The 27,872-nt window shown below is 67.5% G+C and overlaps 2 protein-coding genes and 3 long non-coding RNA genes across 5 annotated transcripts; 2 read left to right on the forward strand and 3 right to left on the reverse strand.

Moving 5' to 3' along the window:
• Nucleotides 1-335: 335 nt before the first annotated feature.
• Nucleotides 336-24,681, reverse strand: LOC144321236 (uncharacterized). Its single transcript, XR_013386994.1, has 3 exons — nt 23,993-24,681; nt 6,409-6,537; nt 336-2,405 (listed from the first exon to the last, which is right to left on the reverse strand). It is a non-coding gene; the product is annotated as an uncharacterized LOC144321236 (long non-coding RNA).
• Nucleotides 2,899-19,599, forward strand: ADSS1 (adenylosuccinate synthase 1). The gene is made up of 13 exons (XM_077910812.1): nt 2,899-3,165; nt 9,860-9,962; nt 12,039-12,101; nt 12,864-12,914; nt 13,243-13,309; nt 14,161-14,268; nt 14,369-14,450; nt 15,168-15,294; nt 15,804-15,958; nt 16,742-16,866; nt 17,688-17,785; nt 19,003-19,152; nt 19,228-19,599. Exons 1-13 carry the CDS (start codon nt 2,974-2,976, stop codon nt 19,278-19,280), a joined length of 1,374 nt encoding a protein of 457 aa, XP_077766938.1. The 5' UTR covers nt 2,899-2,973; the 3' UTR covers nt 19,281-19,599.
• LOC144321234 (uncharacterized) lies at nt 9,231-16,907 on the reverse strand. Its single transcript, XR_013386992.1, has 2 exons — nt 16,337-16,907; nt 9,231-15,451 (listed from the first exon to the last, which is right to left on the reverse strand). It is a non-coding gene; the product is annotated as an uncharacterized LOC144321234 (long non-coding RNA).
• LOC144321233 (uncharacterized) lies at nt 19,437-22,543 on the reverse strand. Its single transcript, XR_013386991.1, has 2 exons — nt 20,644-22,543; nt 19,437-19,983 (listed from the first exon to the last, which is right to left on the reverse strand). It is a non-coding gene; the product is annotated as an uncharacterized LOC144321233 (long non-coding RNA).
• On the forward strand, nt 23,499-27,835 carry SIVA1 (SIVA1 apoptosis inducing factor). Its single transcript, XM_077910813.1, has 4 exons — nt 23,499-23,672; nt 24,850-25,044; nt 25,800-25,956; nt 27,662-27,835. Exons 1-4 carry the CDS (start codon nt 23,555-23,557, stop codon nt 27,717-27,719), a joined length of 528 nt encoding a protein of 175 aa, XP_077766939.1. The 5' UTR covers nt 23,499-23,554; the 3' UTR covers nt 27,720-27,835.
• The last annotated feature ends 37 nt before the right edge of the window (nt 27,836-27,872 follow it).

Here is a 27,872-nt window from a genome sequence, read left to right on the forward strand (position 1 = left end):
GGCGTTCAGAGCGGCGGGCGAACGTGGGGGGGGGGGCAGTGCCGTGTATGGGGAGTGGGGGGGGCGGCTGCCTGCCTCACAGAGCACCCGGGGCCGAGCGGGTGCTGAGCAGACCCCGGTACGGGAGGTGAGCACACCCCTTACAGGAGGCTCGGCCCCCATTGGTGTATAGGGAGTGACTCTTCAGATTTACGAGGTGTCCAAGCACCATGGTCCAGTTCTAGAATATTCCATCATCCCCTGAAAGTCCGCTTAGCAGTCACTCCCCATGCTGCCTCTGCCGGCCCCCAAATCTGCTCTCTGTTTCGATACATTGGCTTCCTTTTTTTTTTTTTTTTTTAAGATTTTATTTATTTATTCATGAGAGACACAGAGAGAGAGGCAGAGACACAGGCAGAGGGAGAAGCAGGCCCCACGCAGGGAGCCCGATGTGGGACTTGATCCCACAACCCCAGGATCACGCCCTGGGCCGAAGGCAGGCGCTAAACCGCTGAGCCACCCGGGCTGCCCCATAGATTGGTTTTCTGTGGACGTTTCCTGCAAAGGGTCACACCACGTGCCGGTGACTCCCACGTAGCGTGTCTTCGAGATCCGTGGTGTGGTGGCGTGTGTGGACGCTCCATTCCTCTTCGTGGCTGAGTAACACCCGGCCGTCCGGGTCGGCCTGGCTCTGCCTCCTCGGGTGCGCCCCCGGCCCCACACCCCGGGGGTGTTTCCCAGTGAAACTGCTGTGGACGTGGGCTTTCCTTTCTCATAGGCTGAGGTTTTGACTCTTTACAAGACCACAAAGCGGCGGCCCGGTGTGTCGTCCCCGCCAGGCCCTATTTGGCGCTCCGGGCGCGGGCGGGCGTGCGGGTGCGCGTGAGGGCTGTGTCGGGACCACTGCGTGCCCTGTGGTCCTGGGGTGCGCTCTGCCCCCGGAGCGGGGGGGCCCAGAGGTCACGCGGTGAGCCCCCCAAGGTCGGCGACCTGTACTGCCACTGCCCTGGGGACGACGGGCCCACGGTGCACAGGCCGCCGCAGGGGGGCCCGTTCTAATTCAGGCCGGGCCGTGTGACTGGCGGGGCCCCAGCTGCTGGGCCGGGACGGGCTGTTTATAGAAAAGCCTGACTCCCCCCGGGCCCCGGGCTATTTATAGGCCCCCGCGTAGGGGAGCTGCGCCCCTGCCGGCCGGCCTTGGCCCTGCAGATCCCGCGGGACCTGCGGGTGCCCCCCCAAGGGCCCCGAGCTCGCACCCCCTGCAGCAGAGGGAGACACCCGCATGTGTCGGGACTCCGGCTCGGCGCCCGCCCCTCCACGGGCCCCACGGGCCTCCAGGAGCCTCAGCTGCCTTCTGGAAACAAGCAAACAGCCCTTCTTCCCACGTTGGTGGTCCCTTCGGCGACAATCCTGCCTTTTCCCGGTCCACACTGCAGGCTTCCGAGCTCCAGCTCCTGTCCCGCTGCTCGCTCTCGCCGGCCGAGCCCTCGGGGCTCACCCTGGCCTGCCTTCAGAGCATGCAGACCCAGAGTCCGGGCGGCCCCCCTGGCCCCGCTCAGCCCCTCCCGCGGGCAGGGAGCAGTGTCGGGGGCGGGGGCAGGTGCTGCCACCCAGGAAGGCAAGGAGGTGAAGCCTGCCCCTCACACCCCACTTGTCGCTTGCATTGTGGTGTTTGTCCCCCCGTCTCCCCCTCGCAGTGCTGGGAGAAAGAAATTGTTGGTGTCCCCATGTGAGAGAACAGGGCCCAGGACCCGGAGGGGTCAGAGCCAGGGCCCCAGCGGGAGGACCAAGGGGGGTGGCCGGCAGCACCGGCCTCTGCGGGGACCGTCCGTGAGTGACCTCGGTGTGACCACTCTCCCTCCATGGGAGCTTCTGGTCCCCCGGGCGCCCACGGAGCCCAACGGCTCTGAGCCCTGGCCACAGGTTAACGTCTGGGCGGCAGGTCCCTGTGTCCTGAGATGCCGTCCCCCACCCCCCAGAGAAAGGGGCACTGGCTCCTGGCCCTGGGGGGACGGGCTAATCGAGCGCTCCGGCCCCAGGGCTCCATCACTGGCCCCTGCTCCCAGAGGGGCTGGCCATGTCCCAAGCCCGGTCCACATGGGGTGTTGGGGCTCCAGGTGGGCCAGGGGGTGGAGCAGATGGTGGGAACACGGGCGCCCCGCAGACTGTCGCAAATGGTCTCTGGAAGCCCAGTCCCTTGGTAGGTGGGCCAGGACAGGGGTCTGGTGTGGGGCCTCTTGGAGACCCCGGCCGCGTGGGGCCGTGGAGCATCCCTGGCTGTCTCTGTCCCGGCCAGGTGGCCCTGCCATCACGGGCCCGTCTCCCTGGGCTCTGGGTCCTGCAGACCAGAGGCTGCGCCGCCTGGTGGAGCCCGCCGCTGCTCCTGTTGCTGCCGCCACCGCATGCCTGTGCTGGACGCTGAGCCCCTGAGAGAATGGGTGGGTGTGTTGGGGGAGGGGACACGCTGTCCTCTCTCTCCTTGGCCGCCAGAGCACGTGCATCAGTCCAGGGGACCCAGGGTCACCTCAGGGCAGGTGCGGGCCCCGAGCGCCCAAGGATGCAGACTCTCCAGGTGGAGTGAGAGGACACGGCTCCCCTTTTACGAGTGGCACTCCTGACCTGGAGAGAGCCCCCCACCCCGAGTTTCGAAAACCCTGAGGTCCTAGGCCTGACGGGGACGCGGTGGAGTGGGCAGGTCTGGGAGCAGGACAGCACAGGTGCCCCGTTAGCGCTCACGCAGGCGAAGCCTGGGTCTCGGGGCCCACGGTCTGTCCTTGGGCCCCCAGCTCCAGAAGGAGGTGCCCGCAGCCCCACACGGCGCCCCGTGGTGGCTGGGCGGGCGGGGGCGGGACCCAGCGGCCTGGAGGTCACCGAGAGGCGCCAGTGCGCCCGCCAGGCCCGCCCCCGGCCCGCCCCCTGCCCCGGGCCGGCTCCTTTTAGTGGCGCGGCTGCGGGGCGTCCTGTGGCCCAGCGCAGCAGAGGAGCCAGACCGACATGTCGGGGACCCGCGCCTCCAACGACCGGCCCCCCGGCACGGGCGGCGTCAAGCGGGGGCGGCTGCAGCAGGAGGCGGCGGCGACGGGCTCCCGGGTGACCGTGGTGCTGGGCGCGCAGTGGGGGGACGAGGGCAAAGGCAAGGTGGTGGACCTGCTGGCCACGGACGCCGACATCGTCAGCCGCTGCCAGGTGCGGGCCCCCCCCAGCGAGCCCCCTCCTCCCCCGGGCCCGGGGACCCTGTCCTCCCTGTCCTCCCCGCCCCGGCCTGGACACGCCTCTTGGATGCCTCCCCTTCCTGGACGCCCTGCCCGCCGCCGACCCTCCGCCCGCGCACTCCCCTCCCCCGCCCTGGTCCCGGACCGCCTTCCCCGCCAGCCCCACCCGCGGGCCGCGGCCAGGGAGGAGCTATAAATACCTGTGCTGAGCTGGGGACACCCGATCTTCAGGGGGTGGGGTGGGGTGCTCCCGGGGTGTGACACCGGCCCTCGGTTGGGGGCGGGGTGGGCCCCCCAGCTCCTGGCTGGTTTGAGACGCCCTCCCTCCCCTCTCTGTCTGGGTCTGGCCACGGGGTGTCCCCCGGGGGCCGGCCAAGAGGAGGCAGAGGCAAGGGCAGGACAGTGGGCAGGGACCCAGACAGGCCAGGGGCAAGGAGGGTCCCGGCCAGCCTCGGAGCGGGAGGGGCCGGGGACGGCTGGCCAGGGTGACCGCGTGGGGGGGCCAGACGCAGGCTGTGTCCCCAGGAGCCCAGGGTGGCCCCTGCCAGCTGCGGGCCACTCTCACGGGGCTCCCTTGGGGCCCCTGCCCCCGCGCCAGGGCCCAGAGCCACGCTTGCTGCCTGGACAGACAGAGCTGGGCACAGAGGGGCCAGCGTGGGTGCAGGCTTCGGCCGGGCTGGGGTTCAGAGCCAGGCCCAGGAGGGCTGCCCCGAGGGGAAGGCCCCCCCCCAGCTGCTCGCCCGGTCTGTGGCCTCATTCCCGAGCTCCTGCCAGGAGGGCTGGGGCTGGGGCACACCCGCCGGGGAAGGACCTGGGCCCAGCGCTTGGCGCAGGGAACGCCTCAGCTGCCGCCTGGCCTCGCCTGCCCCGGGCAGACAGCACATTCCTGGAAGGTGCTTCCTGGGACCAGGACAGACCCCCACACACCCCCTCCGCCCCGGGCCAGGCCAGCACGCCCGCCCCGGCCCCGGAGAGCCTCCGGGTGCCAGGGAGGCCTCGGGGTGCCCTGCTGCGTGGGCCGGTGGCCCTTGTCCCTCCGCGGCCAGGCACGTGGTACCAGCGCCCGCCCTGGGACCTGCTGGCTCCGGGGAGCCTCTTAAGTCTACCGGTGGCCCGTCTCCGTCCTGAAGAGACTGGGGCGCTTTGCAGGCCCTCCTGGCCATGGAGTGGGGCCTCCCCGCGCTGCCACCTGGGCCAGCAGGCCAGGCCCCGCCGTCCCCCATCTGCCACTGGGCAGAGTCTTGCTCGGCCGCAGAGCAGGCTGGAGCGCCGTCAGCTGACCTGAGGGCCCGGGGGCAGCGCCCCCTCACCCCCTCTGACTTCTCAGACCGAGATTAGATGCGTGTCCCCCTGCAGGAGCCCCGGCTGACTCACAGGGGGTAGCTGGGGGCCGCCCCAGGAGCCCGCAGCGCCTTGGCCCCCTCCCCGGCCGCCTGACCCGCTGGTGAGGCAGGGAACAGTTGAGGAGTGAGAACCAGCGGCGCGTGTGGGTCCCCGGAGACCTGGGGCCGTCGGGCCGCACAGACGAGGCCCAGCCCTGGCCCTGGGGAAGGCTGCCTCTTACTAGGCGTGTGCGCAGGACGCCCACAGTCGTGGCCACAGGTGCACGGAGCCAAACCCGCCCTGACCCCGGGAGCCGGGCGGCACGTGGGAGCAAGGGGCCCCGGGAAGCAGGCGGCAGGGCACCTGCGGTGGGCACGAGTCCCGTCTGGGTGGCTGCCTGGAAGGGCTGAAGCCGGCCAGCCCCAGTGACCAGAGGGTCACCTGGCCTGTCGCTTGGGCCCGGGGCCGTCCCGAGTGGCAGCTCCATCCCCCACAGCTGCCCAGCTCCACTCCGCCTCCGCCTCTGTGACCCTCGCCGCCCGCGGGCCTGTGTCTCCCCTTCTCCGACTCGGCACACGTCCGCGGTCTGGGGCCAGACCCACCTGCACCCCCACAGCCGTCCCGGCTTCTTTGCTGCCCATCACGTGGGGCCTGTGGTCAGCACTACAGTCCTGGCCTCGGGCCTGGGTCCCTGCTGCTGTTTCCTTCTCCAGGTGGGGGACAGCCTCCCCTTCTCACTGCACAGATCCCACATGTCCCACGGCTGATGCCGTCCCCGTGGCACCCCAGCAGCCCCTCGTGCACCCCGAGCATCCTGGGTCTGTGGGGCTGCCCTGGGGCGCAGGGGTCGGGGCACGACCTCCCTTTTCTGGTTGGGGTGCAGGCTCCCCTGGGGACCGCTGCTGGCCTCCAGTGGCTCTGGCACCCCCTGTTCTCTGCACTGTCTTTGCATGGCATTGGGTGCCCCGTGGGGTCCCCACACCTCCACCGGGCTCGCTTTCCGTGTCGGCCGGTGTCCTTCCCCTGCTCGGCCCTCTCCCCGGCCTGGAGTCGGCCCCAGGCCCACGCGGCCAGCTGCTCACGCCCAGCCCTTCCTCCGTTTCCGAAGTTACTTTGCCCAGGACCACCAGGGTAGAGGTTTAAAATTCTCTCCGTCCCAGCTGCCCTGTAAGTGGCACTGGGGCTTCACGCGTGACCGGGCACCATACAGGGTGCGGTGGTGGGTTTCTCTCGGTTTCCACCGCAGTCTATGCCACCACCCCATCCTGAAGGGGCCGGGGCCAGCCAGGTCACCCCTCCACGTCCCGCGGCTTGTGGGTGTCCTGGGAACTCTTTCCCCAGGTGGGGATCACCTCGAACCCCAGACTGCTCAGGGCCCTCCATGGGGAGCGGGGCCGGGAGTGCCTGGTGTCACTGCCAGAAGCAGGCCTGCCCTGCGTGTCTGCACCCTCTGATGGCATCGGTCACGCAGCGGGGGCTCTAGAGGGAGGGTTCCCCGGCTTACACAGCCCCTTGTGGCCTTGGGCACGTCCGCCCCGGGCAGGTGAGACCCGCATACCCACCTGGAGCCCGCGACCTCTAGCTCCCCCGACCTGCCCCAGTGCCTCACTGTGCAGAGGGCAACTTTGTGTTTGGGTTGGATGCGTGAGTGAGACGAGGTCAAGCGCTGCAAGGTGGGTGGACTTCAGGTTTACCCTGACGGGCAGGAGGCCGGGGGTTGGTCACCGGTGTCTCCACCCTGGGAGCCGGCTCCTTGCTGTGTGTCGTGCAGGATCCTGATAAAACAGGCTGCTCCAGCGGCCCAGGACCCAGACTCAGCCGGACCCCAACCTCACGCAGGGCTGGCCAGGAGCGGCTCCAGGGCCTCAGGGAAGCTCCCCGCTCCCCTCCTCACCTCCTTGCTCCCTTTGTCCACTTGTCTGGCATTCGGAGCAGAGCTGGGGATGGACGATGGACACAGGTGGACGAGCTGGTCCCTCTCCAGTGAGCTGGGCTGGGGAGGCCGGCAGGGATGGGGCCGGGGCTGTCAGGGACACAAGATCAGCAATGTCGGGGAGACGGGGAGTCTGGGGCTCAGAGGTCTGAGCCCTCAAAGCTGACAGGATGGGGGTGGGGGGCAGGGGGCTGCATCACGGGACACCCAGCCAGGCTGGTGCATCCCCGGGGACCAGGGCCAAGGGGACACTGTGGCCAACGGAGCCGTCCAGAGCAGCATGGAGACCCGTGTCGTGGGGGGTCCAGAGAGAACGGGAGGGGGGCGGTGCTGGCTGAGTGGGTCCTGAGGGTGGGGGCAGGTCGGAGGTCAGCGGAAGGCCATCCAAGCCAACAACAGGGTGCTCAGGACGAGGGCCGGAACGGGACAGATGCTGGGGAGCAGGGGTATGTGTGTGGGTGACACGTAAGCAGGATGTGCTCACGGGGGAGCCTCACGGAGCCGCGGGTGTGCAGAGGGGGAGTGGGCGCCCCAGGGGCAGCCCCGAGCCCCTTCGCAGCGCCCCCACCCGGTGCACACTCACAGCCCCCCACCCCACACCGTTGCCTCCCAGGAGGTGGCAGCCTCTCTGGGCCAGCTGAGCCCACCCCGTTCCCGTTCCCGGGCCTGCACCTGCGGAGCCAGAGCAGACGTGGGGCCCGAAGCTCTGGCCTTCACGGGGCGCTGCTGCCTCCCAGCGGGGCTGCAGGAGCTGGTCCCTCGGGCCTGGGAGAGGCCCCGGGAGACGCGCTGCTCGAGACTCAGGGACCTGGTGGGGTGGGGCTGAGGGGCGCAGAGAAGGGGTGCCGGGAGGATGCTCTCGGGGCTCTCTGTTCTCCAGGTTTTGGGGCCTGGTGGGGACGAGGACGAGGTACCAAGGAGGGCAGCAGAGGCCACACTCTCTAGATGTGGGGGGTGGGCTGGGGGGGTGTCTGCACTGAACGGCCCATGGGCACCACTCTGGCGACAGGCCCTGTGGGTGTCCGGGGGCTCCCTGCTGGGCCTGGTGCCGACCCCCTGGTGCCAAGGAGGGTGGGCCCACTGGACTCCTGCAGGGGCAGGAAGGGTCAGAGCTGGCCAGGTTCCCCTTCTCAGATCCCTGCATCCCGGAGGCATCGGGCAGGGGTGTCCTCGGGGGACTGTGAGTGACTGGGCGGGTCGGGCAGGGGCAGTGGGTCTGGAGCTGAGCCACACGTCCTCACCTGTCTCTCCCCGGGACCCTGGACAAGCTCCTCCCTCCAGCTGGTTTTCCCCACCGGGTGGGAGCTGGCCGAGCGGAGACCCCAGCCCCAGCCCCAGCCCCAGCCCCTGGCCCGGCTCTCCTTGGGCCTGCAGACGACCCTTAGCAATCGGCTAAAGCCTAAAGACGGCAGGGAGGTGTTCCTGCCCCAAACTTGCCACCCGGGGGAGGGCAGACCGGGGTCTCTCCGGGACAGTCCCCCAGGGCCTCCGCAGAGCTGCTGGGACGGCCCTCCCGGCGGTCAGCAGGCCCCAGGCTCGGCATCCTGGGGCGGGCCCGTGGCCCTGGGCGTGGATCGTGGTCTGACGTCTGGGCCCTGGGGCTGCCCGGGGTCATCTGACGCCCACTGGCCCACGATGGCCCCTGCCTGTTCCTAGGTGCCCGTGTTTACCCCCAACAAAGGTGCGGCTGTGCCGACAGTGTTCGTCTGTGTGTGTCCTCGGGCCAGCTGACGTTGGCACTGGGCGTGGGGAGAGCGCGGGGCGGGGGGTGTCTGGCCCCGGCTGCGGCAGGCGGGGAGTGGCCGTGGGGGGACCGTCTGCAGAGGCAGAGGGCCTGCGTCCCCGCCGGCCCGGATCCCGCTGCCACCTCCCTTCTCTGGGGACCCAGGTCCCGGGTGAGCTGATGGAGGCCACGGCCCCAGCGCCCCCACCTTGTGGTGGTGGCAGTGGTCATGTAGGATGCCCGTGCTAGGGGCGTCAGCGCCAGAGTCTGCCTGAGGCTGGGCCTGCTGCCCCCGCCCCGTGGCCTCACCCCGTCAGCTCCTGCTGTCTTCCTCTCGCTCCCCTCCAGCCGCCCCCCTCCGTGGCAGCCCACCTGGCTCACCCCCAGCGCCGCCTCCATCCTGAGTCCCGAGCCCACGCCCCTGGCTCCCAGGTCCCCCCACCCCCTTTGTCCTTCCCGTCTGCCCCCCACAGGGCGCCTGTCGTGTCCACCGTCATTCCCCCAGAGCCTGTGGTCACTTCGACAGCAACACTGGAGGTGCCAGGGAACCCGGCCCTGCTGGCCACGGGGCGCCGGGGGAGGTGGCCCGGTCGTGCTGCGGGGCCGTCGGGCGGCACACCCGCGCTGCAGTGACCCCGGGAGTCCGTGGGACAGGCCCTCCATGCCGTGCAGGGCGGTGGGAGCAGGCCGCACACCCCGTCCACGTGCGCCTCAAACACGGGCTGCCGGGGTGTGTGGGCGCCCCCGGGAGTGGCTCCTGGCAGGGCCGTCTGGGCGGCTGGCACAGCGCGGGGCGAGCCCGGGGAGGGGTGTTAGGGCCCCAGCCCCTCGCCTTCATTTACGGATGCGTGATGTGAGGCCCGGGAGGGAAAGCCCGTGTCCTGGGGTCTGTGGTCTGCGTCTCACTGTCCCCAGGTGCCGGGCCAGCCCCCTGCCTGGGCTGTCTGGGTGGAGGGATGGGCCTCCCTCCCGGCTGGACCTTCTGGGCTCCCCTCACGCCCCCCAGCCAGCCCCAGCCGCCGTCAGCAGCAGGAGGGTGTCCCCCAGAACACAGGTGGACTCAGAGCCATGTTTTCCTTTTTATTTTTAGATGGGGGGCACGGGCCCCAAGGGAGGGCCCCTGCTATGGGGACTGGGGGTGCGGGCCCTGCTGGCCAGTGCCTGCCCCCGTCCCTCACCCCACCCCACCCCAGACAACGGTGCCACCTCACCCACTGTCTGCCACCATGGAGCTCGGGTGGTGGGGGCCTGGGCTTGTGCTTCCTGGAAGGGTTGGCCCTCATTCCTGCATCAGAGGAGGGACCTCCAGAGCGGCTCGCAGGTGCCACCTGTACCCAGCCCGCCTCCTTGGGGCGTCAGCGTGTGCCCAGGAGATGGTCCCGGGCAGGGTACGGGGTGGGGACGGTGGGACCAGCCCAGGCCAGGTCCCCTCCAAGCCAGTCCCCCGGTCAGGCCCCTACTCCTCGTCCGTGGATGGGGTCACTAACCTGGCGTACCCAGACATCCGTCAGAGCCAACCCCCGCGTGGACAGCATCCTGGGGCCCCGGGGGACAGACCCACTGCCCTCAGCCTCCCAGACGTGGCTCCTGACGTGATTGGGGCTGGTCCAGGGTGAGGCTGGGCAGGCCCGCCCAGGGGAGGTCCACGCCCGCAGGTGCCTGCACACTCAGCCAGGTTTCTGTTCCCAGGGGGGCAACAACGCTGGCCACACCGTAGTGGTGGACGGCAGGGAGTACGACTTCCACCTGTTGCCCAGCGGCATCATCAACACCAAGGCCGTGTCCTTCATCGGTGAGTGCCCCCGGCCCCGGGTCCCGAGTGTCGGCGGGGTGGGCCTGGGTGCCATCCAGCCTGGCCGGAGGGAGAGAGGGCAGGAGGCCCCGCTGAGCAGCGTGCGAGTGACCGCGAGGGCTGCACACCTGTGCGGGGGTGTGGGTGTGAGGACGTGAGCAAGTGTGCCGTGCGGAGGGGTACGCGCAGGGGTGCAGCAAGCAGGTGCGTGTGTGCGAGCAGTGGCCAGACCCTGCTGCAGGGGCGGAGGCCCGGCCGGCTAGCACCCCCGGCCTCTAGGACTGTGGGGTCTCTTGCTCTGTCTGCCCCCCACCCCCCTCTGGCCACCAGGCCTGACCGCCTGTCCTGAGGTCGCTCTTAGCCTGAGCCTCCCCCGCAGGCGGCCCCCAGTACCGCCCGACCCCGGCCAGGCCGCCGGGATGGCCTCCCACCGCGTCCCGGACCTTTCCTCTGGCCCCGTCCACGACGCAGCAAGGCCACGCTGGGGACTCCTGTGCCCCCACCCCCACCCCCCAGTGGGGAAGCGGGGGCCGCAGCTGCGGGTGTGGGCCCGGTGAGGACTCGGGGCAAGTGCTGGCCGAGGAGCTGCGTGTGGACAGGCCGAGCTGAGGGCGCCGCGAGCCTCCCCCACCTGGGTGCAGTCTCGGGCCCACTGCAGTGGGCGAGTTCACCTCGGGGCCCAGCCGGTGCCCTGGGGAGGCGGGGGGCTCGGGGGGGCTCTGACCCAGCCTTCTCCAGGGCCACGTGGTGGGAAACGAGGCCACAGAGGCCGTGCTTGAGGAGAGGTGCTGCGCCCGGTGTCGGAGCCCAGGCTGGGTGGTCACTAGGGAGCGTCGAGGGGGCTCGGTTCGGCCACCCGCGTGCTCTGCAGGGGGCGAACGTGCCGGCACTCACGCTCCGCTTGCGACATTCGCCGGGCCTGCCCCACTGTCATCTCAGGACACCGTGGCATTTAGGTGACCTTTTGTACTCGGCGTGGCTTGCAGTCTGCGCCACTCCCACCTGGACCCATGTCTGGTCTCCTCGGGCCCAGGCGGTGCCACCGGCAGGCTTGGCGGGGCCGGGGGTGGACGCCGGGGGCTCCTCCTGGGAAGGCAGCAGGTGGCCCGGCCCGATTGCCTTCGTTCTAAGACAACAGAGCTAGCATTTCGCTCTAGCCTGGACCCCACGCTATCGTGCGGTGCGACCTGGGCGCGTCCCCGTCCTTCTCTGGGCCTCAGGCTCTGCCCGCGTGAAACATGTATGTGGACCCCAGCTCTGGTGAATGTGGACAGAGAAGACGCGGCTCCCCAGAGCCCCTGCCTGGCTCCCGGGAAGGGCTGGGGGCTGCGTTTCTCCTGCCTTCTCACCTTCGCGCTGTGCCAGTCAACTGCACCAGCCCCACCAAGGTACAATCTATGTGCCATGGGACGCAACACAATCCAGCCTTGGAGCCTTGTGGCCACTGCAGGAAGTGCCCCGAGCCGTTTGCTGGAGGCCCTCCCACCGCAGCGTCCGCACCAGCCCCGCTCCTCCAGCCTCGGGCTCTGCAGATGCTTCACCAGGCCTCCTCTTTTGTTGTGATGAATACACACAACACAAATTTGCCATCTTAGCCATTGCTAGGCACAGAGCTCGCTGGCGTGAAGCAGGTTCACACTGTTTCACACCCACCACCACTGTCGTCTCCAGAACCTTCCATCTCACCAACCTAAGGCTCCGTCCCCTTTATACACTAACCCCCCTGGCGCATCCTCGGCTTCCTGTCCCTGTGCATCGACTCCCCCAGGGACCTCCTGTGAGTGGAATCACACAGGGCTGTGTCCTTCAGTGACCTGCCTTGTCACTCGGCACCGTGTCCTCAGGGCCCATCCGTGCCATGGCAGGTGCCAGAATTTCCTTCCTTTTTAGGCTGAGCAGGGTTCCGGTGTGTGCTGGAACCCCTGTGCTTCACCTGTCCGCGCGCGGGTTGGAGGCCTGGGTCGCCACGGCCTGGGGACAGGGCTGCTGTGAGCGAGGGGGCACACGCTTCATGCGGCCTTGAAGCTAAGCGGCCGGCGGCCACCATTCGCTCCAGCCCCCTGTGGTGTGTTGCAGGCAACGGGGTGGTCGTCCACTTACCGGGCTTGTTCGAAGAAGCAGAAAAGAACGAGAAGAAAGGTAGGTCCGAGTCCCCGCCCGTGCTCCCTGGCCCGAGCCAGGCCCCAGCGGCGTGTTGGGGAGCGCCCCCGGGGTGGGTTCTGGGGGGCAGGGGTGGGGTCAGCTTCCCCAGCTCTCCAGGCCCCACCCGCCTCCCGAGGGCTTTGGCTGTGCAGAAAGCTGGCCTTGGCCCAGGATGCGGAGAGCAGGGCAGCCCAAGGCCCCAGACCCTGGCCGTGGGGCTCAGTGTTTGCGGGAGCTCGCAGGACAGGTGTGGCACCAGGCGGTTCACAGTCAGCAAGCCCTGGAATTTGATGAAGCTCCCCAGGAAACCCTGATGTCCGGCCAGGACTGGGGACCGCTGGGCCGGCCCCGCCTACAGGGAAGGATGTGGCTCCTGGGGACAGGCAGTGGCCGAGGCCACCGGCCAGGGCATCACGGCAAGCTGCTCCCCCTGAAGGCCGTCGAGAGGCAGCCGCCCTGACGCCCTGACGCCCTGACACCCTGACGGGGTCCGAGGAGGAAGCGGGCCTCGGCCTCGGGGCCGGAGCGCTCAGGGCAGGAGCGAGAGGAGCCTGGGGAGCCTGAGCCTGGACACGAGCCCGGACGTGCCAGGACAGAGGCCCCGGGGCAGAGGTGGGGCGGCCCTGGGGCAGACTCCGGGCCCTCTGCAGGGGGAGATAGCCTGGGCGACCTCCGTGCTCTCTTGCCCGGGGGTGGCGGGGAGCGGGGCCAGCCTGGCCCTCTTGCCGTGACGGCTGACCGCGTGCCGCGTGACCGCAGGTCTGAAGGACTGGGAGAAGAGGCTGGTCATCTCGGACCGCGCCCACCTCGGTAAGCACGCCCGGGCCGGGGGCAGGCCGGGTGCCACCACCTGCCGTGCGACTCCCCCACCACGGCCCCGCCACCTGCGGAGCCCACGCAGCTCCACGGGGCCTTCTCCAGGACCTTCAGAGCGGGCAGGGGGTCGGGATCACGGTCCCCTCGGCAGAGGGAGAACAGGCCCAAGGGGCTCACGGTCCCCTGTGAGACTGCGCTGGGCACAGGCGGTTCTAGGCCCCTTTCAAATGGGGCCACCTGGCCGGGCGGCCCGGGCGAGCGCAGGGGAGCCCCGTAACCCTGTGTCTGTCTCCCGCTCGGGGACCCTCGCCTGGCCGCGCAGTGTTTGACTTTCACCAGGCGGTGGACGGGCTGCAGGAAGTGCAGCGGCAAGCCCAGGAGGGGAAGAAGTGAGTATCTCGGTGGCTTTCCAGTCTGGGAGCTCTGGGGTGTGCCCAGAGGGGAGCGGGGTCCACCCGAAGCCAGCACGACCGCGGGCATCCCAGCCCAGCCTGACCACCCACACACCCACACACACACACACACACACACACACACACACACACACACACGGGCCACAGCGCCACCAGGGCACCCGAACCCCTGCCCCACCAGCACCCACGCCCATTCCTTTGTCCTCCAAAGATATGCATGAGAACGTGCGTGGGACTGGTTCTCCACGCCAGGGCAGGGAGAGGCTGTGGCCGTCCTGCCCCATCAAGTGACACACTCACTGGCTGCACGTGTGCACGCACTCACACCCGTGTGCACACAGGTACGCACACACACTCGTACACAGGACGGCCGGGGGCAGTCCCGAGCGGCCACTCCCTGAGCCAGGGCGGTGACGGGCAGTGGGTACGGTGGGCACGGCCAGCACACCCAGCCCCCGGGAGGCAGCCCGGGCAGAGAGCATCGTCACCGCCCGGCCAGGGGGCAGGGGGCCTGATGCAGACCGGAGGTCTCAGAGCCCCAGGTCCCAAAGACGGCAGGATCAGGGCTGGCCCACAACCACCTGGGGGGCCCCAGCCCCCGATCCCTGACAGCCAGCCACTGGAGGGGCCAGTGGGCTCTCACAGCACCCCCAGACTGCCGGGGTACTGCCGGGGAGGGCCCCTCCAGCTCAACCCCATTTTCGAGGGGTGCAAACAGGCGCCGGGGTGCTAGCCCAGGGCCCTGAGCGACTGGCTCCTTCCCAGCCCCGTCTTGCATATCAGCCCCCCCAGACCCCCCCCAGGCTCACGGCCGCCCCGTCTTGCAGTATCGGCACCACCAGGAAGGGGATCGGACCCGCCTACTCCTCCAAAGCTGCCCGCACGGGCCTCCGCGTCTGCGACCTCCTGTCGGACTTTGATGAATTTTCCGCCAGGTACCTGAGCCGGCCACAGCCCCAGGGGGGACCGTGGCTAGTGCTGAGGGCGCGGACACCCAGGCGGGGCGAGGGGTCGCAGTCACTGTCGCCCCCGCAGATTCAAGAACCTGGCCCGCCAGCACCAGTCCATGTTCCCCAGCCTGGAAGTGGACGTCGAGGGGCAACTCAAAAAGCTCAAGGTAGATAGGGGCGCTATCTAGGGATGTGGGGGGAGGGCATGGCGTGGTGCGGGGGGGCATGGCGGGGGCACAGCAGCCCAGGGAACACTCGGGGAGTGCACTGTCCCGGGCACTGCTATGGAGTGGCCGGCCCTCTCGGCAACCACAGGCCCCCTGTGCAAGCTCATGCCAGTGAGGGCAGGAGGGTGCCTCCCCAGAGGCAGGGGACCCTCAGGCCCCCCACTTTCCCACAGGGGACGTTTCCCAGGATGTGCTGGGGAAAGAGGCTGGGGCCTGGCTGACTCACACAGGGGCAGCACTGGGTCAGGGCCACGATGAGGAGAGCACAGAGCCCTTCTGGAAGTTTCCAAAGCTGGGCTCCTGGCTCTTGGGCGCTGTGAACAAGGCCAGTGAAGATGCCAGCCACACCGGATGGGGGCCCACGTAGTGACCTCAGTGTAACCCCCTTGTTATAAAGGCCTGTCTCCAAACAGTCACGTTCTGAGGTGTGGGGGGTGGGCGGTCAGGACTTCTACAGATCGGGGCGGGGGGGGGGGGGATGCAGTTCAGCCCTTGGCTGCAGGACGGGCCAGTGCAGGCATCACGGACGACGCCCAGATGGGTTTGCAGGCCAGGCCCCTTACGGGAAGGGAATGTGCCGGGCGTCCTGCCGTCAGGAGGGCCCAGAGTGGGGGGCCGTGGCCTGGCCCCACCGCGGCCTCCTCTGCCTCCCCACAGGGCTTTGCAGAGCGGATCCGCCCCATGGTCCGAGACGGTGTCTACTTTATGTATGAGGCGCTCCACGGCACCCCCAAAAAAATCCTGGTGGAAGGGGCCAACGCAGCCCTCCTTGATATTGACTTCGGTAGGTGCCCGGCCCGGCTGCTCCCACGATCCCCCCTTTGCTGCCTGCCGGGGACCAGGCTGGCCGCGGAGCGGGTGTGCAGGGCTGCCTTCCGGGGCCACGCTGCTGCCCGTCGTCCTCATGCTTCAGCTGGGAGGGGGCAAGCGACAGAGCTGGCCTAGACGGGAGGGGAGCGGCCAGAGCTGTGGGCCCTCAGCACGTCCCGTCCTGACCCCACGACCACATCAGCCCCAAGGCCACCTCGTACAGGCAGGGGAAGCGCCCACCCTCCGAGCCGGGGGCAACCTTCTGTCTCTATTCCCCCGCAGACTCCTACGTGGGCCACCGCGGCCCGACGCACAGTGCCCACACAGGTCACTCCCCCGGGAGGGTCCCTTGGCCACTCGCCCTGGAGACCCGCCGAGGGGACGTGCAAGAGGCCGACCCAGACGCTGCCTCTGCCAAGCCGGAGCCCTGGGCCGGGCTGCTCTGCAGGGGTGGCAGGCGCCCCTGACGGCTCTGTCTTGCAGGGACGTACCCCTTTGTGACGTCATCCAACTGCACCGTGGGCGGCGTGTGCACGGGCCTGGGCATCCCCCCCCAGAACATAGGCGAGGTCTACGGCGTGGTGAAGGCCTACACCACACGCGTGGGCATTGGCGCCTTCCCCACCGAGCAGATCAACGTGAGTCCCCAGCGCCGGCGGGGCCACAGCAGGGGCCACAGAGGCAGAGCCCGGCCCCGTGCTGGGCAGAGCAGGGACACAGGCGAGGGCAGAGGCGGGCATCCGCCGGGTCGCGCGCCACAGAAGCTCCCGGGAAGCCCCGGGGACCAGCCCTTCAGAGCACCCCATGCGGGCAGCTCGGGGAGCCCTCAGGGTGCCGCTGGCCGCCTTTCCTCAGCAAGGGCCCAAGGTCACGTCCTGAGCGGGGGCTGTGAGGCCGTCGTGGGAGGGAAGGGCGCCGCATCCAGAACACCCCGTGGCTGTCGGGGCAGGGCAGCAGGCGTAGGGACGGGGCCTCACCCGGAAACAAGGACACACCTGCCCCCCATCCTCACGTACCTGCACGTGGGCCATAGCGGGGGAGGCAGGAGGCGGCGGTCCCCAGGGCCCGGTCCTCCACGTGTCCAGGAGGAGGCGCTCAAGGACACGGACCCCGCTGGTCAGCACGGCCTCACCAGTGGGAGCCTCGGCTGAGGGCACACCTGCCAGGGACGTGGGGACGGGGGAGGCCAGGCACGAGGAAGGACTTGTCAGGGGGTACAGCATCCAACAGTCCCCAGGGGGCAGCAGGGAGAGGGAAGAGGGGGAAGAGGGTTAGACAGCAGGAGGAGGAGAAGGGAGAGGGGGAGGGAAGGGCGGAGGGAGGAGGAGGAGGAGGAGGGGAGGGGGAGGCACAGAGAGAAATGCCAGGCGCAGGCCCCCCTCATGCCGCGGCGGACCTCACTGCTCTGCCGTCTCACGCAGGAAATCGGGGACCTGCTGCAGAGCCGTGGCCACGAGTGGGGGGTGACCACGGGCAGGAAGAGGCGCTGCGGCTGGTTGGACCTGATGATTCTCAGATACGCTCACATGGTCAACGGCTTTACCGCGTAAGCAGCCCTCCCAGCACGGGCTATGTCGGGGGGGGGGGGGGGGGGCGGCACGGTGGGGCCGACGGGTGACATCGGAGCTGGCCTGCCATCTGCTCCTGAGCACCTGTGGGGAGGGCGACAGCAGGCGGCCAGAGGGCGTCCTGGCACCTGCAGGAGGTTAACGCCGGCCATCGCGGGAGGGAGAGGAACCTGGCGTGACGGCCTACGCAGCTGTCCTCACGGACACGACGTCCTCTAAGTGGGACGTCGCCGGGCTTGGCCGGACCCGACTGCCAAGACCTCCCTTAGGTCTGCCCGGGTTGGGCGCTGGGCGGCCGGAGGGAGACACTGTCCCCACACCGTGAGCAGGTGCCAGAGAGGCTGCGCTCTGAGCGCCGAGGCCACGGCAAAGCGGAGGACAGGGTGGCATCGCCCCCATGGGCTCAGGCAGCACAGAGACCCACCTGTGAGGCTTTTCAGGCCTGGCCTGGACAGGAGGAAGGACAGGATGAGGCCCTGGGCTCAGAGCCCGGGCCAGGAAGAACCGGCGGAGGCGGCCACTGTCGCTGCCACCAGGGGCTGGACACAGTCCCTGCGCGTCCCTGGGGGTGCTGGCCGCAGAGGAGCTGAACGCAGCCCCATCGCAGGGCCCACAGGGTCAGGGGGGCGGGAGCAGGGTCCCGTGGGGGCACCCGAGGTGAGGGCCCCCTCTGCCCACCTGTCACCGGGGCTGCTGTCTGCGTTTCCTGGTGGCCGTAAACAGCAGGGGAGACGCAAGGGTGGAAGGCCAGCCCGCCCCCAGCTTCTCCAGTGGGTGGCCGTCTGCTGGTTGGGGACAGGCTGGCCTTAACGAAACTGGACATCCTGGATGCCCTGGACGAGGTGAAGGTCGGCGTCTCGTACAAGCTGAACGGGAAGAGGATCCCCTATTTCCCAGGTACGGGGTATGGGGTATGGTGGCTTTTCTGAGAAGGGACTGGTCTGCACGTGAAGTACGCAGAGTGCCTGTGGGGAGCCCCCTTCTTCCCTCCCATGGGGATGGAGTGGGGACAGGGAGGGGACAGGTGGGGACCGGACCGGCTGGCTGCGGGGCAGCCCAGGGAAGGGGCTCAGAGGGACGGACACACCTGGGGTGGCAGGTGGGAGCCAGCCCCCTGCTAACCCCAGGCCCCAGGGACGCTTATGTGCTACCAAGGCCCACCTCCGGGGCACGCTGGAAGCTCCCTGGACAGGTGTGGGCTACCGCACGTCCCCTCTTTAAAAGCAGGCAGGTCATGTTTTCTTGGATGGCCCAGTTCCTTATGCACCTCGACGCCCGCCCCAGCGACTTCCTACCCACGGCCACGGGGCAGCCGCGCTCACACTCCCCGAGTGCACGCATATAACCACCAGTGCCGCTTGGCTGCAGGACCTGCATGTGTCCCGTCCACCCGTGTCCCCGGCCCTGCTGACCCCTGGCCTTTGAGAAGGCACAGCAGAGGGGTGGTGTGACCCCAGGGATCCGGGGCCCAGGGAGCACGCAGTGAGGACACTGGCAGTAGGACCGCTTGTCCCAGCGCCTTCCATCAGCAAAGGATGGGTGGCATCCACTGGGAGCCACATGCCGGGAGCCACGGAGTCCTGGCTGCAGCAGGGTCCTTGCCCTGGGAACAGGACACACAGATCCCTTCACGCTTCAGGACCCTCAGAATTTCCAAGGGGGGCGGACCCAGGTGGCTCAGCCCGTTAAGCATCCAACTCTTGATTTTGGCTTGGGTCATGATCTCGGGTCCGAAGATCGTGCCCTGCATCGGGCTCGGTGCTCAGGGCAGGGTCTGCAGGAGATTCTCTCTCTCTCTGCTCCTTGCTCTGCATGCTCATGAGTGAGAGATCTCTAAATAAATGGATAAATAAAATGTTAAAAAAAAAAAAGAATTTCCAAGTGGGGTCCATGGAATTCCGCAGCTGAGCCAGCACTTGGCAGATCCGTGTCTGGGGTGGACGAGTCCCCTGGTCTGGAAGGGGTACAGCCAATGTCCGAGAACCACCTCACCCACCCCCCTGAAGACCAAACAGGGCCGCTTGGCCAAATAGGGTGAGCAGCTACCCCCACCCCTGCCGAATGGGCACCAGGTCTTCAGGACATGGGTCCCCCCCGCCCCCCTCTGTCTCCAGCGAACCAGGAGATACTACAGAAGGTCGAAGTCGAATACGAAACGCTGCCTGGGTGGAAGGCGGACACCACGGGCGCCAGGAAGTGGGAGGACCTCCCCCCGCAGGCCCAGAACTACATCCGGTTCGTGGAGAATCACATCGGAGTGGCAGGTGGGTGCCCGTGCCCCTGCCACCACCCCGCCCTCGGCCCCCACGCCCGGGGCTGAGCCTCCCTTTCCCTTCCAGTGAAATGGGTTGGTGTCGGCAAATCAAGAGACTCGATGATCCAGCTGTTTTAGGCAAAGGCAGGGCTGGCCGGCAGCCGCGGCCCCATCCGCATCCACAGCCACCAAGTCAACGCCCGAAAGGAGGAAGGAGAAGTATTTTCTGTACTTTATGTTCCTAAGCCTTCAGCTCAGCTGATTTCCACGGTGACCCAAGCATCTGACAGCCAGCGTTGTGTACATTTTTATTTTTTAAATCCTGCTATTTAAAATGAGCCAAAGTACTCAGAACAGAGAACTTCTACGGCACGTGCATTGTCCCACGGTGGTGTGGCCGGCTGGAGCAGTTTATTAATAAACATATCCAGTAGCCACCGAACAGTGGTGACCAGTACGTGTCTGGCTCTGACCGTCCTTTTGTCTTGACTTCTGAACACTAACGCTTGGCGTGACCAGTCGGGGTGACACAGGTTTCCGGGATCACACAGCCAAGCCCTGTGCTTGTCTGGAGGGCAAGCGGGAGCGAGCCCGGTGGGCAGACCGCAAGCATTCAGTGCGTCCCAGAGGGGAACCCTGCAGCACCGCCGCCTGAGCTCTGAGCCCGTGGGGGTGCAGGCAGCGCCCAGCAGCCCCCTTCATGTCAGCCGTGTGCACCTGCCCTCAGCCCTCCAAAGGTCACCGGCTGGAGCAGGTCACTTGTTAACTGGCCACAGCTGCCACGAGCTTCCTGAGGTCTCCGCTGGGAGCTGAGGAGTCCCCTTGAGCAGCTCTTCGGAGCCTGGGGTAAATGGAGAAAAATAACTGTCCTGGGGAGATCACTTTGGTGAGGAAAGGAGTTAGACGGGGAGACCGGCTTTGTAACCCGGCACTGGCAGCTGGGCTCATGGAAGTGGGTCGGTGCCCACGGGGCTGGCTTTCCCGGGGACCTCGCAGGGCCCAAAGGTTTGGTGGTCCAGCCTGGCTGGCTCACACCAAGGACACCTAACCGCGGGACAGCATCCTTGGTGAGCAGGCCCGATTCTGAGCCTCCTGGGCCTTCATGCACACTAGCAAACGGCTCCAAACAGTGTCCAGAACAGTCTTGGGCGACGTGAAACAAGCCAGGAACACGGGCCGCAGCCGCTTCCTTGGCCTTCCAGTCGCCGAGAGCACAGCTACCCGGAGGCCGCGGGAGAAGCACCAGCCAGACACAGTCCTTTCCATTTCCCGAGGCAGACAGGAGCCGCCCTCAGGCCTTGGTGCCCCCAGGGGGACACGCTTCTCCGGGCGAGCGGGCTGTCTGGCCACAGCAGAGGGATGCGCACCTCTGACAGTCACCCAGGGTAGGCATTTTTCAAAAGAAAGAGAAACCATTTCATTCTGTATAAAAAGCTACAAGCCTGGCTTTGGAAGGTTGACCTGCATGTTTAAATTAGCTGCCAAATTTTCAATTCTCTACCTTGTAGTGGCCGCTAAATCCTTCGCTTCAAGATTTTGTTCCACCTCCAGACAAAATCTTGCAGAGGCAGCCTCGGGCGATGCCCTCACGTGGCTGTAGCGTTTTGCAGGCTGAAAAGATCAATTTACGGGGGTGATGATTCCTGCGTGGCGCCAACTTCCTTACTCCCAGGGATGGGAGGCTGTCCTGAGGGGTGGGCGGGGGCACGCAGCCCCCCTTTGCAGCAGGTGTCGGAGGGTCTGAGCGATGGTAAGGTGCTCTCTCTTTTGCACCCGTAACAGCCCCAGCATGGAGGGGCTCGCAGTGGTCTCAGCTCAACGCGCAAGGGAGACAAATCCCTAATCGATCCAGGTTGCTGGGCTCTTCCAAGTGCCCTGAAAAGCGGCCAGTTCTCTGGACGTTCACTTACCTGCACTCGGCCACCCCGCTCCGAGGCGCTGACCGGTGAGGGGAGCCGGACGGCCAGAGACATCCTTAGAGGGGATCCAGGGGAGCTGCCTTCGCCAGAGCCCAGACCAGGCGCCAGCCCAGGTCGGTCAGCAAGTGAGCGAGCGGTGGTGCAGCACACACCCAACTCACTCAGCAACGAAGGAACCTCACCGAGGGGCTCAAAGTCGGCGCGCTGAGGGGCCCAACACGAACACGTCTGCAGAGTGAGCTGCCCGTGTGCTGCGAGGCTCTAGGACAGCGGCTGCACTGCAGGGAGGGGAGCGTACCCAAGGCCTCCTGTGGCCACACAGGTGTATGCGCTTGTTGTCACGGACGCCACCGTCCCTCGCTCATCCGGGCACTGCTCTGGGCGCACATCCGTTCGACTTCGCCGTAACTAAATTACGCTGCAACTTAAGTTACTCACAGGGATGCAAGCGCAGCGACTGCCCAGCCCTGGGATGGCTGAGATGGTCATTGCTCAAAATCTTAGGGCCCCGAGGCCACCCTGACCAGACACGGGTGAGAATGCACGTCCTGCCAGCCGTGCCCGCGGTGTGTCTCTCGGGAGGGGGAAGCGTGTTCCCTCCTCAACCTGGTGAACGTTCATTTCCACAACGTCCCACTTTCTGAGGTTATGCTGCTCGGCACCTGCTTCACACACAGCCTGACCCTGGGCGGCAAGTGTTCTCGGAGCATCCTCTGGCCTGGGCAGGGCGGGTGTCCTTACCTTGTCCCTCCACAGGCCCCTGTACTTCCCTTTCGGTGACATCAGTCCCAGCCGGGGGGAGGGACCCCGCTGGCTGTCCTCAAGGCCGCTCCGAGAGCCCAGCGCAGAGCCCGGCATGTTACAGGCTGAACCGTGTCCGCCCTGGGGATTCCTGGATCACCCGATTCCCTGCACCTCCTGTCGGGACTGTAGCTGGAGAGAAGCTTCCTTCCTAGCGTTGAGACAGAACTGACGTCTAGCACAGGCCCTACTGGCGCACGTACCACCGTGTGGGCGCGGGGTGTTCGGGGCGACCAGCCGATGCGCACACAGTAGGAGCTTTACCACCCGAGCTCGGCTAACACGTGGCAGCCCATCTTCCTGTTGCCGCGGCTGCAGGGACAGCAGCTGACATCTGCTCTCAGTACCTTCCTAGCTGCACAGGTGGCCTCCGGCCAGCACCTCCCCGATTCCCGCCCCATCCCACCGCCACCCCCTCTGCCGTTTCTGGGAGCCCGACGACGTGAGGTGCCGCGGGTGAGCGGCACAGTCCAGCATTTGTCCTCCTGGCTTACCCCACGTAGCATCATGCCCTCCGGCTTCCCGCGGGTTCCTGCAAATGCCGCGCTCCCCGGAGTCGGCGGCCGCCCCGTAGGGCCGCAGGGTCCTTCGCAGCCCTCTGGACAGGGCCGCGCTGACCCGCTCGGTGCATTCGAGCCCCGGGCCGGGGCCGCGCTGACCCCGCGGTGCGGACGCTCCCTCCCTCCCTCCCTCCGAGTCGCCAGCCTCAGTCCCCCCCCTCCGCGACCCCCGCCGTGACCTCGGTCGTGACCCCGGCCGTGACCCCGGCCCGGGCGCTGCCGGCAGGTGGGCATGAGGCGCGCCGGCCCCCCGACACCCACTCGGCCCCGCGTGCGTCCTCGGAGGCCCCGAAGCGGCTCCAAGCGCGGCCACGCGCCCGCAGAGGACGTCCCGAGCCCCGCACCACGAGGCCCATACCCCGCAGGGGCCGCCCTCCGCCGGCCGGAAGTGACGTCGCTGCCCCGGAAACGCGGCCGACCGGCACGCCCACTTCCGTGACGACGAGGAGCTCCTCCGACCTCGCATCTCGGAGAGCGCGAATCTTCCTCCGGCGCCGGCGGCTTGGACGAGGGCGGGGAACCAGTGTCAACCCTCGCGTCGGCTCCGCCCCGCGCCAAACCCCGAGCAGCCCCGCCCCTCCCGCGCGGCCCGCCGCGGCCCCGCCCACTCCACCGCGGCCTATCCCGCGGCGCGCTTTACGCAAGGCCCGCCCTCGGCGCGTAGGCCCCGCCTCCAACCTACGCTGGGCCAATCCCGCGCCGCGGCCCGCCCCCGCCCTGGCCCCGCCCATTCCACCGCGGCCTATCCCGCGGCGCGCTTTACACAAGGCCCGCCCCCGGCTCGCCGGCCCCGCCTCCAAGCTACGCTCGGCCTATCCGGCGCCGCGCTCGAGCCCCGCCCCCGGCCTGCCAGTGCGGCGCACCCTCCGAGCCTCTCTCCCCACGCCGCTGCCTTCCGTGCGTCCCGCGCCGCCGTCGGACCCCGCCCCCGCCCTGGCCTTCGGCGTTTCCCGCGCAGCCGGGCCCCGCCCCCGTCCTCTCCCCCAGCCTATCCCGCGCCGCGCCGCCGCCGAGCTCCGCCCCCTTCCTCGCCGCCGGCCTATCCCGCGCCGCGCCGCGTTGGCGCGCGGCTGTGACGTCACGGGTGGCGGCGAGGCGCGCGGCGGAGCTGCGCCGCTCCGGGCCGGCGGCCATGCCCAAGCGGGGCTGTCCGTTCGCGGACGCGGCCCCCCTGCAGCTGAAGGTCCGCGTGGGTCAGAGGGAGCTGAGCCGCGGCGTGTGCGGCGACCAGCACTCGCGGGAGGTCTTCGGTGAGTGCGGGGCGCCCTCCCGCCCGCGGGGGCCCGAGCCGGCGGCGTCGCCCCGGCCCCGCGTCGGCCCCGCTGCAGGCCCCGGGGAGGGGGAGGAGGGGGCCCGGCTGCGGGGGCTGCGGGGGCTGCGGGGGCTGCGGGCGCCGGGCCGCGCCGGTGAGTACCCGGAGCTGCCGAGGTGAGGCTCCGGGGTCGCCCTCCCCCGCTGTCCCCGGCCCTCCCGAGCAGCCCTGGGTCGCAGACGAGGCTTTCTGAGCCCTCGAGTGATAAAGCTGAGCGCAGCCTGGGGCCGACCCGGTCAGGGCAGGCAGGCAGCTTACCTGCAAGCGGGGGACAGTCCGGCAGCTCTTTCCCGCTGCCTTGAGGTCCTGGGCGTTCCAGCCGGGCAGTCACCCCAGGCCACCTCCGGGCCGCGGGATCCCGGGACAAGGTGAGGAGGAGCTGCGTGGGGCAGGGCTCACCAGCCGCCCATTTGAGTCACCGTCCACGTCACACGGAGCCAACGGCTTCCAGGGCCTGTTGGGCCTGGCCCCGTGGGGACGAGGCAGGAATCACAGAGCATCTGGGGGCTGGAGTTGGGCGTTTGATCTTGCGAAAGCCCCCGATGACGGTCGTGTGGCGCGCGGAGAGCCTCTGCTGCTGGTGCCGAGCCACCACTTCGGCTCTCAGGTGGGAGTGTCCCGGGCCCACAGGCGTCTGCGGAGCTCCAGGAGCGCTTTGTCAGGAGCCGGTTTCTGTCGTGCTCTGTAGTAGGTGAAGGGGGTGCACGCTGGCCAGGGCTGTCGGCCCAGCTCTGAGCCGCTGGGTGTGAATGAGTGATCTGAAGCCCAGAGCGTCCTCTGTGCTATACACCAGCCGGCTTGCAGGGTGCCGGGCAGGAGAGAAACAGCAGTGACATGAGGCCACTTGTGGGGAAGGCCGCATGGAAGGTCATGAGAGGGAGCCTGGGTTGGGCTGCGTGGTGCAGGATCATCCTGGCGGAGGTGGCCGCTGAGCCCGGGTAAGGAAGGGCGAGCGGACCCAGTGGTCCCCAGCTCACCAGGGAGCATCCTGGGCCGGGGCGGCTGGATGACAGCACAAAGGAGGCCTGGCCACGGCAGCTGGCAGGATGAGGGGGCAGTGCCAGGGCTTCCGCGTTGCAGGGCTGTGAACACTGGGACTGATTTCTCTTCCTCAGAGAAAACCAAGCAACTCCTTTTTCGAGGGGCCCAGGCCTACATGGACCACTTGTGGGAGGAAGGCTGTGCCATTGTTGACCTGCCGGAGTCCCCAAAGCCCGGCCCCACAGAGGCCCTTCGGGCAGCCCGTGGGCAGATGCTGATTGGACCAGATGGCCGACTGACCAGGAGCCAAGCCCAGGCCTCTGAAGCTGGTGAGTGAGGCCAACAGCAGGCACTTGCCCAGCCATGCGCTAAGGGTGGATCTGAGCACTTGACTCCTGACACTGTCTGCCTGGGAGCTTCTCCTCCCCTCCCTGCAGGGGCAAGAGCTGGCCCTGGGGTCTGAGGAGCTGGTGAGCACCAGGAGGCTCCCGACCTTAGGAGGTTCTAACCCCCATCCACCCACGGCTGATATGCAAGCCTGCAGGTTGTGAAGCAGCTTTTAGCTGGGGGATCAGGATCCACCTGCAGCAAGACCCAGAGTCTCAGCTGGGTGGCTCCGCTGGTCCGGTGCCTGTGTGGTGTGCAGCTCAGATGACCACCTTTGTTGCTGGTTAAGAGCCATAGTCCCTGCTGCCCCCCTCCCCAAGGCCTGGACTCGGGCCCAGGAGCTCTGTTAACCAGTGATGCAGGGCCACACTTTGAGACACGGGTGCTGGACACACGAGACGGGGGCCACAAGAGTTCTCATACAAGCCACAGTGGGGAAGAACCGATCCTTCCAGTACCGACATTTGAATAGCGAGAATGGAAGGAGCACTCAACCTAGAGTCATGGAACCAGCCCTGTAACATGCTCCCGGGCACTTGGGGTCTCCCTAGTGAACAAGGGTCTGTGGGCCGTGCTTTCTCGTGGGGTGTCAGGAGGACCCGCTTGCAGGGAGTCCGGTCAGGGGTTGTCGGTGGCCCCACAGCCTCCAGCACTTCAGATCCCTGCAGGGCTGACGGATGGCGTTTCGTTCTTACAGACCCCTCCGGGGCAGCGACCAGAGCCTGCTCCTCGTGCGTGCGAGCCGTGGACGGGAAGGCAGCGTGTGGCCAGTGTGAGCGTGCCCTCTGCGGGCGGTGTGTGCACGTCTGCTCCAGCTGCGGGGGCGTGGCCTGCGCCCTGTGTGCCCTTGTGGAGTAAGTGGTTGACCGTGGGGTGCCCGCACAGGCACTTGAGCACCCCCGTGACGTTGAGGCCTGGAGGTTGGGAGAGCGGCCGTCTGGCACTGCCCCTGGGGACGCGGTGGTGCCGATAACTGCTTTGCCTGGTTTTTTAAGTTTTTCTGAAGACTGAGCTTTTGTCACAGAACTGCAGATCACATAGGCTGCCACTTCTGCTTTGCTCATAGTCTTCTGTCTCAGTAACTTCGTGATCTGATCTTTCAGGCTCTGACGTAAGGACTGCGTCACATGGTTTTTCCTGTTGGTCTGCTCGCCAGTGCAGGAAGCAGGGGTGGGGGTGGGGGTGGGGAGCAGGCGCAGGCCTGTATGTGTGTGGCTGGGTGCGGGCTGTCTCGAGCCAGAACGGACCGTCTGCTTAGTGTGTTACTTGAGTGCGCGTGTCTGCCTCCGCTGTCTGGATCCCGCGCCTGCTTGAGAGGCACCAGGTACCATTCCCACCCCAGTGGCCACTTTTGGTGCCGGCTGGGAGTGCAAGACGAGGCCCCCACGCAGACTTGGAGCTGGTTGTGCGGACCTCACACTAGTTTAGTCACAGCAGCCTAAAGCCAAGCGTGGAAGGCAGAAGCCCACCTCAGGTGGGCCAGCCGGCGGAGCCTGGGAAAGCCAGGGGCGGGGTGGGTCCTGGGAACCCCTGCTGTCCTGTTTGGGTTGTATGTTGGCCAGTTATGCATGTGGAATACTCTTCCCTTTGCTTCTGCGAGCTTATTTTTACCTTCCTGTCTCCGTGCAGACTGAAGAGGGCTGGGCCCCCGCGCCTCCAGGCCATTTCCCTGGGGAGGGACCCAGTTGGGCAGCGTTCAGGTTTAGGGAGGAGTTCCTGGAGCCCTCCCCCTACCCCTCCATGTGTGGCAGCCTTCCTCCTGTCCTGACGGTGTCCTCCTGGCCTTTATCTCCTGCTTCCTCTTCCCCAGCTACCTACGGAGTTCACCCTGTGATGGGGGAGGGAGTGTCCATTTCTTAGAGCTACGGCCAGGGGACGGGCTCCCTGCTCCAGGCTCCAGGTCCCAGGGCTGAGGTGGCATCCCAGGTTTAGAAGGCGGCCTGGGCCTGCTGCTCCCTCCCTTTCAGGGGCAGCCCCTTTGGGTCCTGGTATCCGGGGCCACGGAGCTGGGAGCTGTGCCAGGCTCTGCTTCCACTAAAAAGTAGCCCTGCGGCCATCGGCGTCCTGCCCACAGCTGGTCACCTGTGGCACGTCCGGTGCTGCGGTGCTGTGGGCCACAGGCTTACCGTCTCCCCTCCCCGCCTGGTGGCAAGCTGCGCTGCCTTCTTGATGGCGCATCTCAGACTGAGGCCTCTTTCCAATTTTCTTGTCTTTTCGTGGTCTCTCCTAAGGACCCTCCTCTGTGATTCGCTAAACTACTGTGGTCCAGTAAATTCTAACTGGATGCCGGGAGGTTCCCGTGTGGGGGGCCACAGGTGGGCCGTCGGCTCTCAGTCCAGTAGGGCTGCTGTGACAGACAGCAGTGGGCGGTAACTTCGCGTGTGGGGTTAGGGCCCACCCGCCTGCGGTGTGGCCCTGGCTTAGCTAGATCTGCCTGCGGCTCACGGCTCCGTCCCCAGATACAGTCAAGGGACTGGGGTCAGCACCACAACATACCAATCCCGGCGGACACAACTGAGCCCCTAAAAGCCGTTTTCTCTCTTCCCTGTGACATTGCAGCTGTGGTGACGTTCACGAGTCGGTGCTCTGTGCCAGCTGCGCCATGTTCGAGGCCTGAGGGCTGGCCTTCCCGGACGGACTGCACCGGTGTCGATGCCGTAGAACTGTGGGGGGTGGGGGTCTGTTTTATATTTTGTATCGAGGGCAGAAGTGAATAAACCTTTTATATTTGGACGAGAGGACTCAGTTACCGGTTTGGGGGCGTGGCCTC

The sequence above is a fragment of the Canis aureus genome, chromosome 9 (genome assembly GCF_053574225.1).
Source record: "Canis aureus isolate CA01 chromosome 9, VMU_Caureus_v.1.0, whole genome shotgun sequence".
Lineage (NCBI taxonomy): Eukaryota > Metazoa > Chordata > Mammalia > Carnivora > Canidae > Canis > Canis aureus.

What these genes read in the sequence shown, in the direction of transcription:
- ADSS1 (XM_077910812.1), top strand. Translation starts at nt 2,974, where the DNA reads ATGTCGGGGACCCGCGCCTCCAACGACCGGCCCCCCGGCACGGGCGGC. An exon ending in CAAGGCCGTGTCCTTCATCG is followed by an intron (nt 9,963 to 12,038) that starts GTGAGTGCCCCC and finishes GGTGTGTTGCAG; the next exon opens with GCAACGGGGTGGTCGTCCAC. An exon ending in CCTCCTTGATATTGACTTCG is followed by an intron (nt 15,295 to 15,803) that starts GTAGGTGCCCGG and finishes TCTGTCTTGCAG; the next exon opens with GGACGTACCCCTTTGTGACG.
- SIVA1 (XM_077910813.1), top strand. Translation starts at nt 23,555, where the DNA reads ATGCCCAAGCGGGGCTGTCCGTTCGCGGACGCGGCCCCCCTGCAGCTG. An exon ending in GCACTCGCGGGAGGTCTTCG is followed by an intron (nt 23,673 to 24,849) that starts GTGAGTGCGGGG and finishes TCTCTTCCTCAG; the next exon opens with AGAAAACCAAGCAACTCCTT. An exon ending in AGCCCAGGCCTCTGAAGCTG is followed by an intron (nt 25,045 to 25,799) that starts GTGAGTGAGGCC and finishes TCGTTCTTACAG; the next exon opens with ACCCCTCCGGGGCAGCGACC.